Source organism: Triturus cristatus, chromosome 4_2 (genome assembly GCF_964204655.1).
Source record: "Triturus cristatus chromosome 4_2, aTriCri1.1, whole genome shotgun sequence".
In the NCBI taxonomy this organism is placed as follows: Eukaryota; Metazoa; Chordata; class Amphibia; order Caudata; family Salamandridae; genus Triturus; species Triturus cristatus.
The window spans coordinates 357,903,943-357,918,796 of record NC_140586.1 but is presented as its reverse complement, the minus strand read 5'-3'; the positions used below and the strand labels follow the sequence as shown (position 1 = coordinate 357,918,796).

The 14,854-nt window shown below is 42.9% G+C and overlaps 1 protein-coding gene across 1 annotated transcript in view; it reads left to right on the top strand.

Annotated features, from left to right (window-relative positions):
- QSOX1 (quiescin sulfhydryl oxidase 1) overlaps nt 1-14,854 on the top strand; it is a 428,334-nt gene that overhangs the window by 325,958 nt on the left and 87,522 nt on the right. Inside the window, exons 7-8 of the mRNA XM_085601768.1 lie at nt 3,770-3,904; nt 14,179-14,308. Of these exons, the coding sequence (XP_085457894.1) occupies nt 3,770-3,904; nt 14,179-14,308 (265 nt within the window). The remainder of the gene's footprint in view (nt 1-3,769; nt 3,905-14,178; nt 14,309-14,854) is intronic.

Here is a 14,854-nt window from a genome sequence, read left to right as displayed (position 1 = left end):
TGACATACTAACATCTCGCCACCTTTTCATTCGATCATGATGAGTCTCACGATCATGTCTCCTCCCAAACATGTACCTATAGTACCCTCCAGATCTCTGTTTTTCTCTCTCATGTACTTCCTCTTCCCATTCCACTAAAGCCTCGAACTGTGTAGGTCTCGGTTTCGGGTCTAGACATAGCATCTTTTCCCGTAAATTTCTCAACACGGCTAGATTAAATGAACCATGTTCTGGAAATGCTAGAACACCATCTTCTTTAGTATACCTAACCCAATTCTCCAACCATATACAGATATGAAACCCATGTCTTGCAGCCATGAAGGATACAGGTGTTTTCGGTGGAGGTAACAACTCACCCTCTCTTGTTTTAACATCTTTATCCTTGCTAAACCACTTTTTAATTTTACCAAAAAATGTTTTCTTCTTTTTCTCTTCTTGGTAATACATTTTAGCGTTTACCAAAAAAAAAACTCTCTACTCTTTCCGTATTATAAATATACAATACAAATTTTTCAACCAATTGCAGCGCGATTCACACTAACGCACCAATCCTGGAACGCCTACGTCACTAAATAGCCCTTCCAATCCTTGCGCGGCTCACACTAACGCACCAATCCTAGCGCGAGCACTATTCTGATCTACCATCCAATCAGAGCGCGGTCTTTCTGACGTCAACAGTCGCTGCAGTCGCTTGTCTCCTGTCTTCTGTCACTCGTCTACCCCTCCTTTACAAAATCTTTTCAGTAGACTTCGTGTCAAAATTTCTACAAAATCTATTAGTTACAACATAAAAACATCTCCATTGTCTGCTTCGCTAACCACAGAACAGTAAAGAGTGTCTATTTCTCAAGAGTCAACAAACTTTCATACATCTCCTAACCGTTTCCTCTAGGACTTATCCAAAGAGTCTTACAGTCAATAAATGTATATGCATCCACGCACATTCATACAAGAAAATATAGTACATACGCACAGAATCCTGCTTCCCGAGAACAGACAATCTGCTCCACTACAGAATTATAACATACATCAACTAAGCAAGCTTTCTTTGCCCAGTTCTTCAAACAAGCTCAGAGAATACCTATTACTCCTCCCGCGATAAGCTTTAACGGAAATCCTTACGGATCCCTGGGACTTAAGACCAGAGTTTCACAGATAACCTTCACTATCATACACACTCCTTATATACCAGAAATATCTAATAGTAACATACGACGATGTCACTGATTCCGAACCCAGACAATGTGACGCGCAACTTCAATTGTCACACGTTATTCCTTACAATTCCGTCTTTCCCGAGAGCAGCATATACTTCCCTCTGCCCTACTACGAAACTGCTACAGCTTCCAAGTTCCAGAAGCACTACATATAACTCAACATTACGACTCCAACATATAGTATTAGTACATATACCAACATGAACCAATAATCAATAATCAATAAACTAATGTACAAGCAATCTTATCAGATCAAGACAATCATCAAAAACCATCAAACTCTGCTACCAGGAAATTGATAGAGATCAGGGTGTGTATAATATTCCCACTACCACGGATAGAGTAATCTCACAGTTACACGCACATGCATACATCATACGCTAGGGCCCATTTCACTACACTAACATACGCTCAAATACTCTACCAGCAATAAACCTGTGGAAAGAAAAACTCTTAATCACCCTGCATCTATATCGAGGTCGATAAGACCTGGTTTTTGTGACTGTCCTTAAACATAATCTATACAACATATACAGCAATGATCAAAAATGTAAACCCAATAATTGACAAGAAAGAATATCCAACACCATGTTTAAAATTATATTGCTTTATCTAAAATTAGTCAAAGGAAATCAATCAGAGTAAATCATTTTCTCATAGTTACCTATTCTAGCTAAATGTCAGAACGGGTCAGGACAAGTCTCTCGGTAAATGTCTCTCAAGACGAAGTCCCTTCAGCATCGATCCTCAGCAACGCAGATTCGGTACGCGGCAAAGGCAAAATGGCAAGTGGCAAAAAACCCTCTCTAGGCTAACATTTCTTATAGTGTCTAAAAAGATACATTGGAAACATAGAAAAGGTTGTAATGTCCGCCGGACCTGCTGAGCAGAGCGAGAAGGAAAGGATGTAACATCGCTACATTTGAAAATCTCCGCTCAGGAAAAGTTCACATAATAAAGACTACGGAACAGGAACCAAGAAATAAAAAATGTATCTTGTTAATTCTACTTCTCCTCGGCAATCGAGCCACAGTTCAGAGTTTTTCTCTAAGGCTCCTTTGTTTCCCAAGGCTGCCAAGGACATTTTCATTTCACTTGGAGATCTCCCAAAACTGCTGCTGTCCTCATGGAAAGTTTTCAAACAAGCAAGCAAGGACCATGGTCAGTTAGCTTCAGGACCATTTCCAGCAGGGGTCTCCCTCGTCACAGTTTTCATATTATAAATCACAGCCAGGCTTACAAATCGGCCATCTTTTCTAGGCCATCATAGGCCTCAATAGACCATCTTAATTAAAAGAAACAAAAACAACGTTACCACAGCATAGTGATTAAACAGTGTTAACCCCACTAATACCCTTATGTGTATGCATTTATCTAGCACTTGCAACATAGAAAAGCATTAATTCGGAAAGCATTTTGTGCTCAAAAATAAACAGCACATAGCAACGTTGAAACATGAAAACACGCACGTTATTTTTAAACAGCACATTTATGCACACCCACGTGTAACTCTCTCTTGTTAGGACAAACGGATTGATTAATATAAACGCACTTGCACAAGACAAATAATTAATTGCTAGTAATTAATAAAATTAATATGACAAATAGACATGCCAGAGCTTCAAAAGCCAGCGAATTTTCAAACAGAAAACTCTGCTCCAGCACTACCACTTCACAGACATGTAAAGCATCAACCTAAAGAACTCTCATAGATTTCCCCAAGCGCTACCACCGTAACATGAAAAAGTTTGTCACCTCAATTGCTCCCTTTTTCCGTAAAACGCTGTCTGATACTCTTTAAAGAATGTGACTGTGAAAAATCTGGTTCTGGGAAATAACTTATTAGATAAAAACTATTCTTTAGTGCTGGTATTGTTCATAGATTCACAAGTGGCCTATTACCCGTCCATGTGAAGCGTTTGTGTAGGGTGTGCACCTGCCCATTTTCACATATTGCTTACTTTTATTACCGTTTGTCTTTTGCCTGCACATCAATGCTTCTGTGTTCGTACCTCACCAACCTCATTTATTATGAGGCTTAGTTCTGCATCTCCACCGGTCTCCTGCCATGTATCTCAGCATCCTTTCCCATGTGTCACTCATACACTGCTGCCACCCTTTTAGTGTGCCTCCGCATCATGTGCCTCACTCCTGAATCCTCCACAAACTCTTTCTATGTAGCTGAATATCATTTACCATGTCTCAAACCTGCATTCCCACCATTCTCCTTCCATGTATCTCCTTGTCGTTACCCTTCTGTCTCAATCCTTTGTCTCCACCATATCTTATTGCGCTCTTACCATATGTCTCACTCCTGGATCTGCCGCTGTCTTTTTGAAGATGTCATCTGCCTTAACCATGTGCCTTTTCTACACGTCTTCTTTTGTCTCCAATACTTGTGTATCGGTGTCTTCGACCTTCAGTTCCTCAGATCTACTCTTTTCAACGCATTTCTGTCATGTCATTTCTGTATCTCCACATGTATGTCTCTTTTTCTGCATTCTTGACCATGTGCCTCAGTCAAGCCTGCATTATGTGTTTGTCTTCATCAGGCGGCAAGAAGATCGCTTGTCCTATAGAAACTTCCTGCGTTCGCTACGTGGAGTCCGGCGAGGGACCTTCCAGCTTGTGGGTCAGATGCAAACCTCCAACGAGCAGGAGACCAAGGTTTGGAGACAAGCAGACAGGTGAGGACAGCATACAGTCCAAGATATCAACTCACTGTCCTCATGGAAGGCCTGCTCAGTCACCGCACTCACTATAGTGCTTGCTCACTAGAACTGTGCTGCTCACAATCACGATACGCACTCTGACACTTATAGCACTGCTTGCATTCACCATTCTCCAAGAAACATCTTAAAACTTGGCTTTTCAACAATTTGTTAGCTTCAGAGTCCTGCCATTTTTGTTCTGTCAGCGGCGGGACACTCTTGTTGAGTAGCAGTGCGCTATATTAAATTCCGGTCATTCATTAATTCGTATCATTAATCCCAATCACCTTCGTCCTTCTCACACATAAACTATCAGTGCTCACATTCACCTACCACTGCCCTTTCAGGAGGCTACAATTGCCCTAGTGGCCCTCTGTTGTCTCTTCCAACAGCACCCATTTCTTCTTTTCTATTGGTCCTCTGTTCTCCTTTGCCAGCCCTCGTCTGATTTTCCATTCTCTTTTTTCAGCCCTCTATTTTCTTTTAGCAGCTATCTGTTCTTTTATGTCATCTTTCTGTTCTCTTGCCAGCCCTCTCTTCCCTTTTGCCAGCCCCGTTCTGTTTTTACAGCCCCTCTCTGTTTGTTTAGTCCCCGTTCTCTTTTTCAGTCGTTTTAACTTTTCATTCCTGTATTCTCTTTTGTCATCTGTTCTCTTTTGTCGTCTCTCCTTTCTCTTTAGTCAGCCTTCAGTTCTCTTTGTCCCTCCTGTCTGTTTCCCTCCGATCTCGCTCATCTCTCCAGCCTCTCTCCTCCCTCAATGCTTTCATTGGTTCTCCATTCCCAGTCACTGGCCCTCCATTATCTCTTACGGTGGCCATCCATTCTCCTTCTCAGTAGTCATCCATTCCATAACTGGCCCTCTGATTACTTTTATTGTCCCTTATTTCTGTCTTCCATTTTCCCTTTCCATGCCCATGCTTTGTCCCTTTTTAATCTGCTCTTCCTTCTCTTTATTTTTTTTTTTTAATGATGTACAAGCGCTTTACATCAAAAACTAGAAACAACATTGGGTTACCTCAGAAAGGGAATAGTGGTAAAAAAACAACAACAGTGGAACAATCAAATCCAAGAAATATAGTCTGGACTCAAGAAGGTGTGAAAGATGGCAACAGATGATCATTCGCTCAGGAACTGCTAAAACAGACAGATGTCTCTTGAATTGTTTCTTGAATACCGGGAGTGGAGCTAGTTTTCTAGGGGTGGCTGGACCGGGGTTGCTGGACCAGGGCCCAGGTCCAGAAACGCTGGACCATTAATTATCAAGCCAGTAAGGTATACAGGAAAGGAGCTTCTTGATTTTGCCCAGGCTAAAGGGAGCTGTTGTACTTTTGATCTGATTAAAAATCAAGCACATGAGAAACAAAAATGTTCCTGTGGCTTTGCGCTCCCACCATAAAAGATGGTTAAGGTGCTCCAAATTCACAGAAACAACTATGAGGCAAAGCTGTTACAACCCCCAGACCAAATAAAAGCTCACTGCGGCCTCATTAACATCAGATCCATTGCCAAACATATGTACGAGGTAGCAGACACCATATCATCACATAAGCTAGATGTCCTGTTCCTCATGGAAACCTGGGCCGACGCTGCCTTAGACCCGGATTTTATGGTAGCAGCTCTGCAGGGTTTCCTGTAACCCTGGGCGTAGTTTGCATAGTTGCAGTACATGTAGCTACACGAAGTATACTTTGAACTACACTCAGCTACGCAAACAGCATAGTGCATAGCTGTTGGCACTGTGTGCTTGTCTGCTCTGTGCAATAATTGCAAACAGCATTTTGCACAGTGCAAGTTATGATAACATAAGTATCTCTGTCTTTATATGCTGAAATGCATATAGTCATTTCACAACAGTGAAAATGATAAATTAGCAAGCAGTGAGAGAGGTGATGATTTTGGGATCCTCCCTAACCTAGGGAGAGAACCAAGCAGATGCCTTGAAAACAAAAAGCACATATTCTTAAATGATTCAGTGGTGGTCCCATCCTCTTAGGACCACCCCAAGCACAGTTATTGGCAAAAATACAATCCCAACAAAAGGCCCTGCAAAGCATTATGGGACGAGATTAGCAGTGGGCAGTGAATATTATAGTATCCAATATCAAAATAATTCTACAAAGAGCTGCAGTTCAACTAGTCGTTACTAGATGTCCCTCACGTGTCAAATGCAAAAGCATTGAAATTATTATTACATCAAGCTGCAGTTCCACTAGTCTTTACTAGATATCCCTCACGAGTCAAATGCAAAAGCTTCATGAAAGGGTTTCAGTGCTTTTGCATTTGACTTGTGAGGGACATCTAGTAACGACTAGTGGAACTGCAGCTTGAAGTAATAATAATTTCAATGCTTTTGCATTTGACTCGTGAGGGACATCTAGTATCGACTAGTTGAACTGCAGATCTTTGTAGAATTATTTTGATATTGGACACTATAATATTCACTGCCCACTGCTAAACTTGTCCCATAATGCTTTGCAGGGCCTTTGGTTGGGATTGTATTTTTGCCCATAACTGTGCTTGGGGTGGTCCTAGGAGAAAGGGACCACCACTGAATCGTTCACCAGCATGATATGCACTTTGTGTTCAAGGCATCTGCTTGGTCCTCCCCCTAGGTTAGGGGGGACCCCAAAATCATCACCTCTCTCATTGCCTAATATTTTCATTTACAGTTCACTTTTGTGAATTGGTTATATGCTTTTTAGCATGCAAAATTACTTTATCAAAGCATTTGAGGGTGTTGTTGATTTTGCTGCTAAGGTAGTGCGTAGTAGTGCAAACTACGCATGCTCCATGAGTGTAGCGTAGTACTACGCCCAGGGTTAGTTTCCTGTCATTTAGGGTAGACAGGCCAATAAAGAGGGGAGGGGAAGTTGCTGTAATCTATAGGGAAATGTTCGACCTTCTCACCAGCTCCCACACCTTACTGTGAAACACTCCATTTCACCTTAGCAGCTAATGCAAAAAAACAACTTTAGGGGCATACTCCTCTATCGTCCTCCAGGCACCAGAAGTACGTTTACCAACAACCTAGATGTAGTCATGGAACCCATCCTCTCCACCAATGTGTTCACCATCCGTGGCGATTTTAATGTTTATCTGGAAGATAGGGGGGAAAAAGACACCAGGTCTCTACTAGAGACCCTAGGGACACTAGGTCTATCTCAATTGGTGCACAAGCCCACTCATGAGGCCGGACACACACTGGATGGCATTTTTACATCCGTATCAGGCCTAAAAATAAAGGACGTTCACCCTGACCACTCCTTAGTCACATTCAACTACACTATCCCTAAAGTCCAGAAAAGAGGAGTAGCTGATTCTCACTCATTAACATATAGGGCCTGGAACAAGACTGATAAAGCCATGCTTCGCATCCAACTAGACAGGACATGACCTCTGTTAAATATGTCCCTAGACTTAGCAGCTAGGGATTATACGGAATGTCTTAATGAAGCAATTGGGGCCACGTTACCCACTAGAAAAATTTCAGGGAACCGCAGCATACCTTCAGCCCCTTGGTTTACTGAGGCCTAACAACCGGAAAAGCAAAAATGTTGTAGGCTGGAAAGAGGCTGGAGAGCAAAATATGATACATCAGACAAAGGCATTTATAAGCGGAGTTATATCAATACAAAACTCTGCTGATCGCAGAAAAAAGGGCATGTTTTACGAGGCAGATTGAAAAAGCAAAGAACTCCTCCAAAGAACTGTTCGGGGTAGTAGAGAAGCTTTCATCTCTGCCAAAGAAAAAATGCACTAAGAACGACAACAGCTTTTGTGACGCTTTTAGAAATAAAGTCAAAAATATTTATGATTCTTTTGAATCAACTCCCACTCCGGTTCCTATTGATATACGCCCTTGCGTAGATCCCAAAGACAATATTTTTAGCAGCTTCTTGAAGATTAACACGGAACTAGTGGAAAAACATATCAATTAAACTAAATCTGGGTCCCCTTTAGATCCTTGTTCTCCCGCTTTTCTGAAAGAGATAGCCAAAGAGGTTAGCCCTTTGCTTACAGAAATTTTTAACAATATGTTTAGTTCCGGCACCTTTCCGTTCATGTGGAAGGATGCGTCAATACTCCCTCTGATCTATAAAAAAAAAAAAATCTGGATGACTCGAACCACAATAATTATCGCCCTATATCTAGTTTGCCACTCCCGGCAAAAATAGTGGAGAAAATTATGAACAGGCAGCTATCTTACAGGAAAATAACGTACTCGATCCCTCCCAATTTGGCTTTCGCCCAGAACACAGTACAGAAACAGCACTAATTAAAACCACCAAGAGATCAGGAAGGTGATGGATAATGGGGGCGCCGCCGCCCTCATCCTCCTGGATCTCTCGGCGGCCTTCCATACTGTGGATCATAACCTACTGCTAGTGCGACTGGAAACGCTAGGGGTCAAGGGCCTGGCACTAGCCCTGCTGTCCTCCTTTCTAAAGGATAAGAGACAAACGGTGGCACTAGGCTAGTCTGAATCAACATCGTACGTCCTCCCATGCGGGGTCCCACAGGGCTCGTCGCTTAGACCGGTGCTTTTTAACATTTATGTTTCAGAACTTGCCCCATTGATCCAAGACTTTGGCTTTAGCCTTACTTCATACGCCGATGACACCCAGATGGTGGTGGCAGTGTATGAAAATCAAGCTTCCCCATCAATGCAGTTTCAAAGCTGCATGATGGAAATAAATAGATGGATGTGAAACCACTGTCTTAGGCTCAATTCCGGGAAAACAGAAGTGGTTATCTTTGGGAACTTGCACCTTTGGCGGCCAGCGGCTATGGGGGAACCGCCAAAACCAGTCCAGAAGGCAAAAAACTTGGGGCTGCTGATCGATAATAAACTCACCTTATCTCAGCAGACCAATGCCATCGTAACTTCCTCCCATTTTCTGATAAAAAATTGAAGAAAGTTCTAACTTATATTCCTGATGACTCCAAAAGGGCGGAAGTGACTACACTCGTGCAGTCAAAGCTGGACTACTGCAATGGACTTTACCTTAATATGCAGAAGCAATACTTAAAAAAACTCCAGATGATTCAAAACTCATCTGCCAGACTTCTTCTAAATGTCCCTAAATATTAGTCTGTAACCAAGGAAATTCGAAGACTTCACTGGCTAGCGCATTACGTTCAAAGCCTTGAACGACTCCGGACCAATGTTTCTCAAGAAGCTTTTCTCCTGGTATCACCCAGCCAGACAACTGCTCTCATCTGACACCAGATTCCTGATGGTTTCCAGGATCCGAACCTTATGCTGGGGAGGTCGTAGCATCTCCTATGGCACAGCAAAATTATGGAATGGGCTACCATTTGCTATTAGAAATGCCGGCTCTCACCACGTTCAGAAAAGACCTAAAGACATGGCTTTTTCAGAACTAGCTGGTTCCTCCAGGGCTTACCACTGTATAAGTACCAAGTCACCTCTGTGTATTTGTGCGCTCAAGTTTTATTAACATTAACATAAGCAAGTGTCATTCCATTTCTCCTCGGGTTCTCCGAATGGCTCTTCCATTCCCAGCTTGACGAATGTTACACCACTATGTGGATGAAACGGAAATTCTCCACAGACAGTGGTAAAAAGTTCACTTTGGGGCACAGACATGACCTGTGCTTTCTTTGTTATCCTTGGGTGTCGCTTCCATCTTTTCAGCTGTTCGGCCATGTCTAGAACTGATGCCAAAGCCACTTTGTAGTGCTTTTGCTCCCAGTTCCAGCTTCTCTGGATTTTGACGCACATGCTTTCTGTTTCTAGTTTGTGTTTCCTTATTCCGCAGTTTATGGTGCACAATCTAAAAGACTGTTAGAGGAACCACTCAATCAGTGGCCATAAAAGACTGTCCTTGCAACACCACAATTTGGTACCACGCAACAATACAGCTACAGGACGACTATGTAACCTGTAGGCATGAAATTACAAAAAAAGCTCTACCAACCACAGAGGCATAAGATCTACAAGCAGATGTTTAGTCATTCAACATCCAAGAGTGACAATATCCACATGATGCCCGCTGAACAAGAGGGAAGATAGTTCAAAGGGGGTGCATATCTGCACTGTGTGGAGTCCGGGAGCTGGCCAAAAGCTCATCTTACTGACGCAGACCAAGTTGCACCCAAAAGGATGAGAGGAACACCCCAAGAACCAAAAAGATCTGGAAGTCACCTGCCCAGCATAAAGGAACAGAACATGTTCAAAGCAACAGAATATCACCTTACGGTGCTCCTGACCTGGGGAGAGAGGTACAGGTGACATTTTCATTCCTAACAGAATTACATCTCCCCGCAATTTAGGCAGCTTGGGGAAAACGAGACCTAGCATACTTTTGCCACATGCCATGGAGAACTTGACTGCCCAACCCCAAGAGATCCTCTGAGGCACCCTCTGACTAATACACCCAAGAAAGGACCTTAGAGAGCTGATGAACAGGAGAAGGGTCCAGAGGTGAGAAGACCCTTTAGGGGAACGCATGGAAAAGGGGAATCAAACTACGCAGTTCAGACACCCGCTTCATCCAATAATATGTCTGTTGATATCATGGGGCTACATTTCAACTGAAGAACTATAAAATAGAAAAATACACCTTCATAGAATATTAGCAGAACATGACGATGGTATGAGCATTAGTTGTAGAAGACCTATAATGTATGAGAGGAAGCAACCGAGCCATCTGCCCTGCAGGGCAAGATTAAGATCTTCACAGTCTGATCAGCTACTGCACCCGGCTTGCCAATCCAGACCATACAGCAACTCTACTCTAACCGACCACAGAACACTAGCACATGATCAATTCATCAAAGGGAGGCGTGCACCGACCTCTTAAAAAAAGCAGCAATGCTTGTCTAAAGCTGCACCAAACACCCTAGTAGAAAGGGCTCAACTACCAAATTATACTGTCCCAAAAGCCTTAGTAAGGAATGGTATGGGCATGCCCATAACATTACCATCAGTATACGTCCAAAATGGGAAACCGTACACATTTCCTAATATTTGTAGGTTTTAGACACTTCCCCTGCACATTGATCCACTAAGCCCTTTAGAGATGTGCTTGTGGTCAAAAATCGTAGATCTAACTATCGTAACTTGTACCTTTAGCCAGGTTCCTGTAGTTCCCCAATAAACCTCCTGATTGTTTTCAGAAGCAGTAAAAATTATCTTATTCCTTATTGCGTTTTTGGACTTGAAGGTTTGGTTCTTGAAGCATTAGCAGTCAGACTGGCAGTGGCTTCAGAAAATCACAATGCAAGTTGTTCTTGCTTGTTTATTCTGCTATTGGAGCAGAAGGTATATCCTCTCGATTGCAACTGAAACAGTTCTAAAAAAAGAGTAAAATAAGAACTATTGGGCACCCATTATGATCAACAGCAATGGACCTGATGTGGCTATTCTTCTGCCCATTTATATGCTAACAAATAGCCACAGCTTCGCTTTGACAAAACATCCATTTGAGTCAATGGCATTCCATCACATTAGTTAATGAGAGGAAAGCTGGCCAATGGCGTCCCATGCTTTTAGCTTCATGAAATGGAGATTGGCCAATAGCGTCCTGTGACTTTAGTTTCATGAGTTGGAAGTAGGTCAATTATGTCCTGTGACAGAAGCATGATAAGGTGTAATCTCGCCAGTGGCATTATGTAACTTTATTTTCATGAGACGGGCAGGGTCCTATGGTGCTACATGACTTCAATTTCAAGAGTTTGAAGGGGGACAATGGTGCACCATGATTTTAGTTCCAAAAGTTGGAAGTTAGTCATCTTTGTGGCTGTCATTTCAGCCCATGAGTTCAGTGGCCTTCACTCTTTGTGTTTTGGAATCCTAATTATTCTTTCATAGCAACTGAGTGCTGCACACCCATCAATCCTATATTTATGAGCAAGTTTTAGGTTCCCATATACACCAGGAGATAGGTTAAGTTGTCTTTCTTTCATTCATTCTTTAAGCTCATTTTTAATGAAAAAGCATAGATAATCAACAACCAATACAATACTGCAGCATTGTAGGTCATGTATATCAAAGAAGGAGTCACCAGCAGCATACTTTTATACTTCTGCACCATTGGCACACATACAAGTCAGATATATTTTCACCAAGACCATTCAACCCCAGAATGTTCACACCAGGTCCTTGTATGGTTTCCCTGATGCCCGTATTTTTCACACTTTTTAAGCCATCCTCTCCCTTCATATATTTGCTTTTTAGCCAACATGCACAAATCCATGTCTGTCTTCATTGGTCGATTTCTGGGGACGAGGAACACCGCACTGTTGTAACACATTCCTTCTTGCGACTATGATCCCCAATCTGAATAGGCCCCCCTAATATTTCTGTAAGGTGGCTTCTCCCCATATATCTAACATAGCTAGTTTGGTGGAGGGCAACCTTGGACACTTTGTGTGCTCAGCGGGACAATTCCCCACTCCCTTCCAATAGTGCCTTATTCAGGCGTCTCCCAACAGTGTGTGGATGAAGCTGCACCTGATCCAGCATCCTCTGAGACAACAATCAGATGGCCCACTACTGATCTTTGCCAGGAGTGTTCCAGTGAGGTATGCTCTGTGTAAAATTTGTAGTTGTACCAGTAAGAAACTGGTACTCAAACACCACTCTCGGGCGCACAGTGCCTCTGCCCATCCCCCATCCTAGTCTTCTTCTTGTTTTACATTTAGGGCCTCTAGTGTATCTGGAGCATTATTAATTATTTTCATATAGATTCACGATATAACACCTTGTTGGTGGGGTGCAGACATTATTCTGTCCTCAAAAGGGGAGGTGTCTTCAATCGTTGGCCGCCATCAGGACATGGATGGCCAGGGCATGTCTTAATTGTAAATGTTTATAGGTCTGAGTCCGCTAATTCACATTCCCTTAGAAGGCTCTCAAACGGTACAATTCCCTCAGTCCCACACGTTTCCTAGCTTACTAACACTTGTTATGTCCCAGGTGTTAAAACCCTGCAGGCCAATCACCTTCTGTAACAAATCACTTACCCCTAGCAGTGTTGCTTTCATTAGCATCCCGTCCCATTTCAAGTATGTGGTGGTCCTATCTCATGCCTTAATTACTGATTGAGTGTGCTGCAGGAGTGTCGCTCTTACCATTGTGTATAAAACACAGGCAGGTGTCCTTTGAATCCATTGCTTGTCCATCTGTCCTCAGTGAGGGTGTATCAAGCGGAGCGAAGACCCATGCATTGACTGTTAGTAGCCGAGAGGCCTAATAGTATACTTGGACGTCTGGGAGGGCACTGCCCTCCTCATACACCAATTTCTGTCCTTTCTTGTGCAATTAGCAGCTGTATATGCTGTAAAATTTCAATGTTGAATGCATTAGGGAAAATTAATTTGACATGAAAGATTCTTTGAACCCTACCTATTTTCCTTTTGGCTGTGTCCTGAATCATATAATGCTAAAATATAAGATATAATCTTGGCAGAACAATCATATGCCCCCTCCTATGTAGTCTGTAAACACATCATTTACTGGTGCATTTTCAAAAGCAGCTGCTTAGCCAGGCAGTCCTTCACAACCTGTTTCGTTAATGCCTGACCTGAATTAGCACCCACGGCCATTGTTTTCAGAAAAGTACTGCTTCGTAGTAACTTACTCTTAGCTAAATGCTTCAGCTTTTACACACAAAAGTAACGGGAGAGTAAGCTGAGTCATTTGTATTACACCATACTGAAACATGAGCAGGCTACATAGGACTGTCATTCCTTGTGTTCTCAGTGCTCATAAACGCACTCAACGTCTCTGGCCAAGCAGTGGTATGCAGTGTTACCTTTGAGCTGTTTTCTGCATAGTAATGGGTTAGACACATAAATCACCTAAGAGGACGGACGGGTTCAGGAAGAGGCCCAGTAGCCATGGGCATCAGTCTTGTGATACTGATGTCTCAGTGTCTCGTCATACCAGCAGAAGGCCTAGGGGTCTCAATGGTTAGAAGGGGAGAGGAGCCAGGTTGTGTGTTCTGCAATCAGCATAGTGCTTCTTTTCTCATGCACGTTTTCTCTAATCTCTGGTATCCTTCGATGTTGTTGGTCCTCAATCTTCTATTCCATATCAAACAGCTTTGCTAACTCTTATTGACTCCGTACCGCTCACAGGTATCAGCGCTTCACTCCGAAAGCGCCCCTAATTTAACTTTCTCGTCCTCTGAACTGCCCTGTATTGTTCATTCTCAATGTACATCCAGCTGTGCATTTTCCCTCTAACCATCCCTCTGGGGTCTTCACTTTGTCTCCTTAGCTCAAAGGTGTATATGGCAGATCTGGAATCCGCGCTGCATTACACACTACGCGTGGAAGTGGCCAAGTTTCCAGTTCTAGATGGTGACAGACTAGCTGCACTGAAGAAATATGTTCATGTGCTGGCCAAGGTGAGTGTACATAATCCCCTACAGGTATACCATTTTTCTGGGCTATGAACCAGTGATAGTGTTCTCTCCTGACTGCCACAAATGTTGGGAACTACCAGAGAGAGCCAGCTTTTGATACATGTGATAGGCTGCCTCTGCCACATGCAAGACAGTTCTCCACTTCCCCACACACCGTGTGATTGATATTGGTTGATATTGCAGTGTTTGCAGTATATACTAAAACACTGTTTGGCAGGTGCATGGTGAATGAGAGAGAGAGAAAGAAAGAGCGAGGAAAAAAAAGAAAGTCATCTGCTGATTGTATGGCAGGCAGGGCAAGGCTTGGCCAGCCTATCAAAGCACCGCCGCCACATACCAAATTAATCCAGCCTTTATTATTAAGAAACCAAAAAGGCTGCCAGCAAAGGTCTGGCCACTTGGCACACACAACTATGGGAAATGTATGCTATTTAACCTCTTATGAACCACAGCCTGGATCCAAGGATCTGTCTTGCAGCAGCAAGGTCATCGCCCTAAACCTCTTGAAGTTGCTTCCCTCTCCCTCTT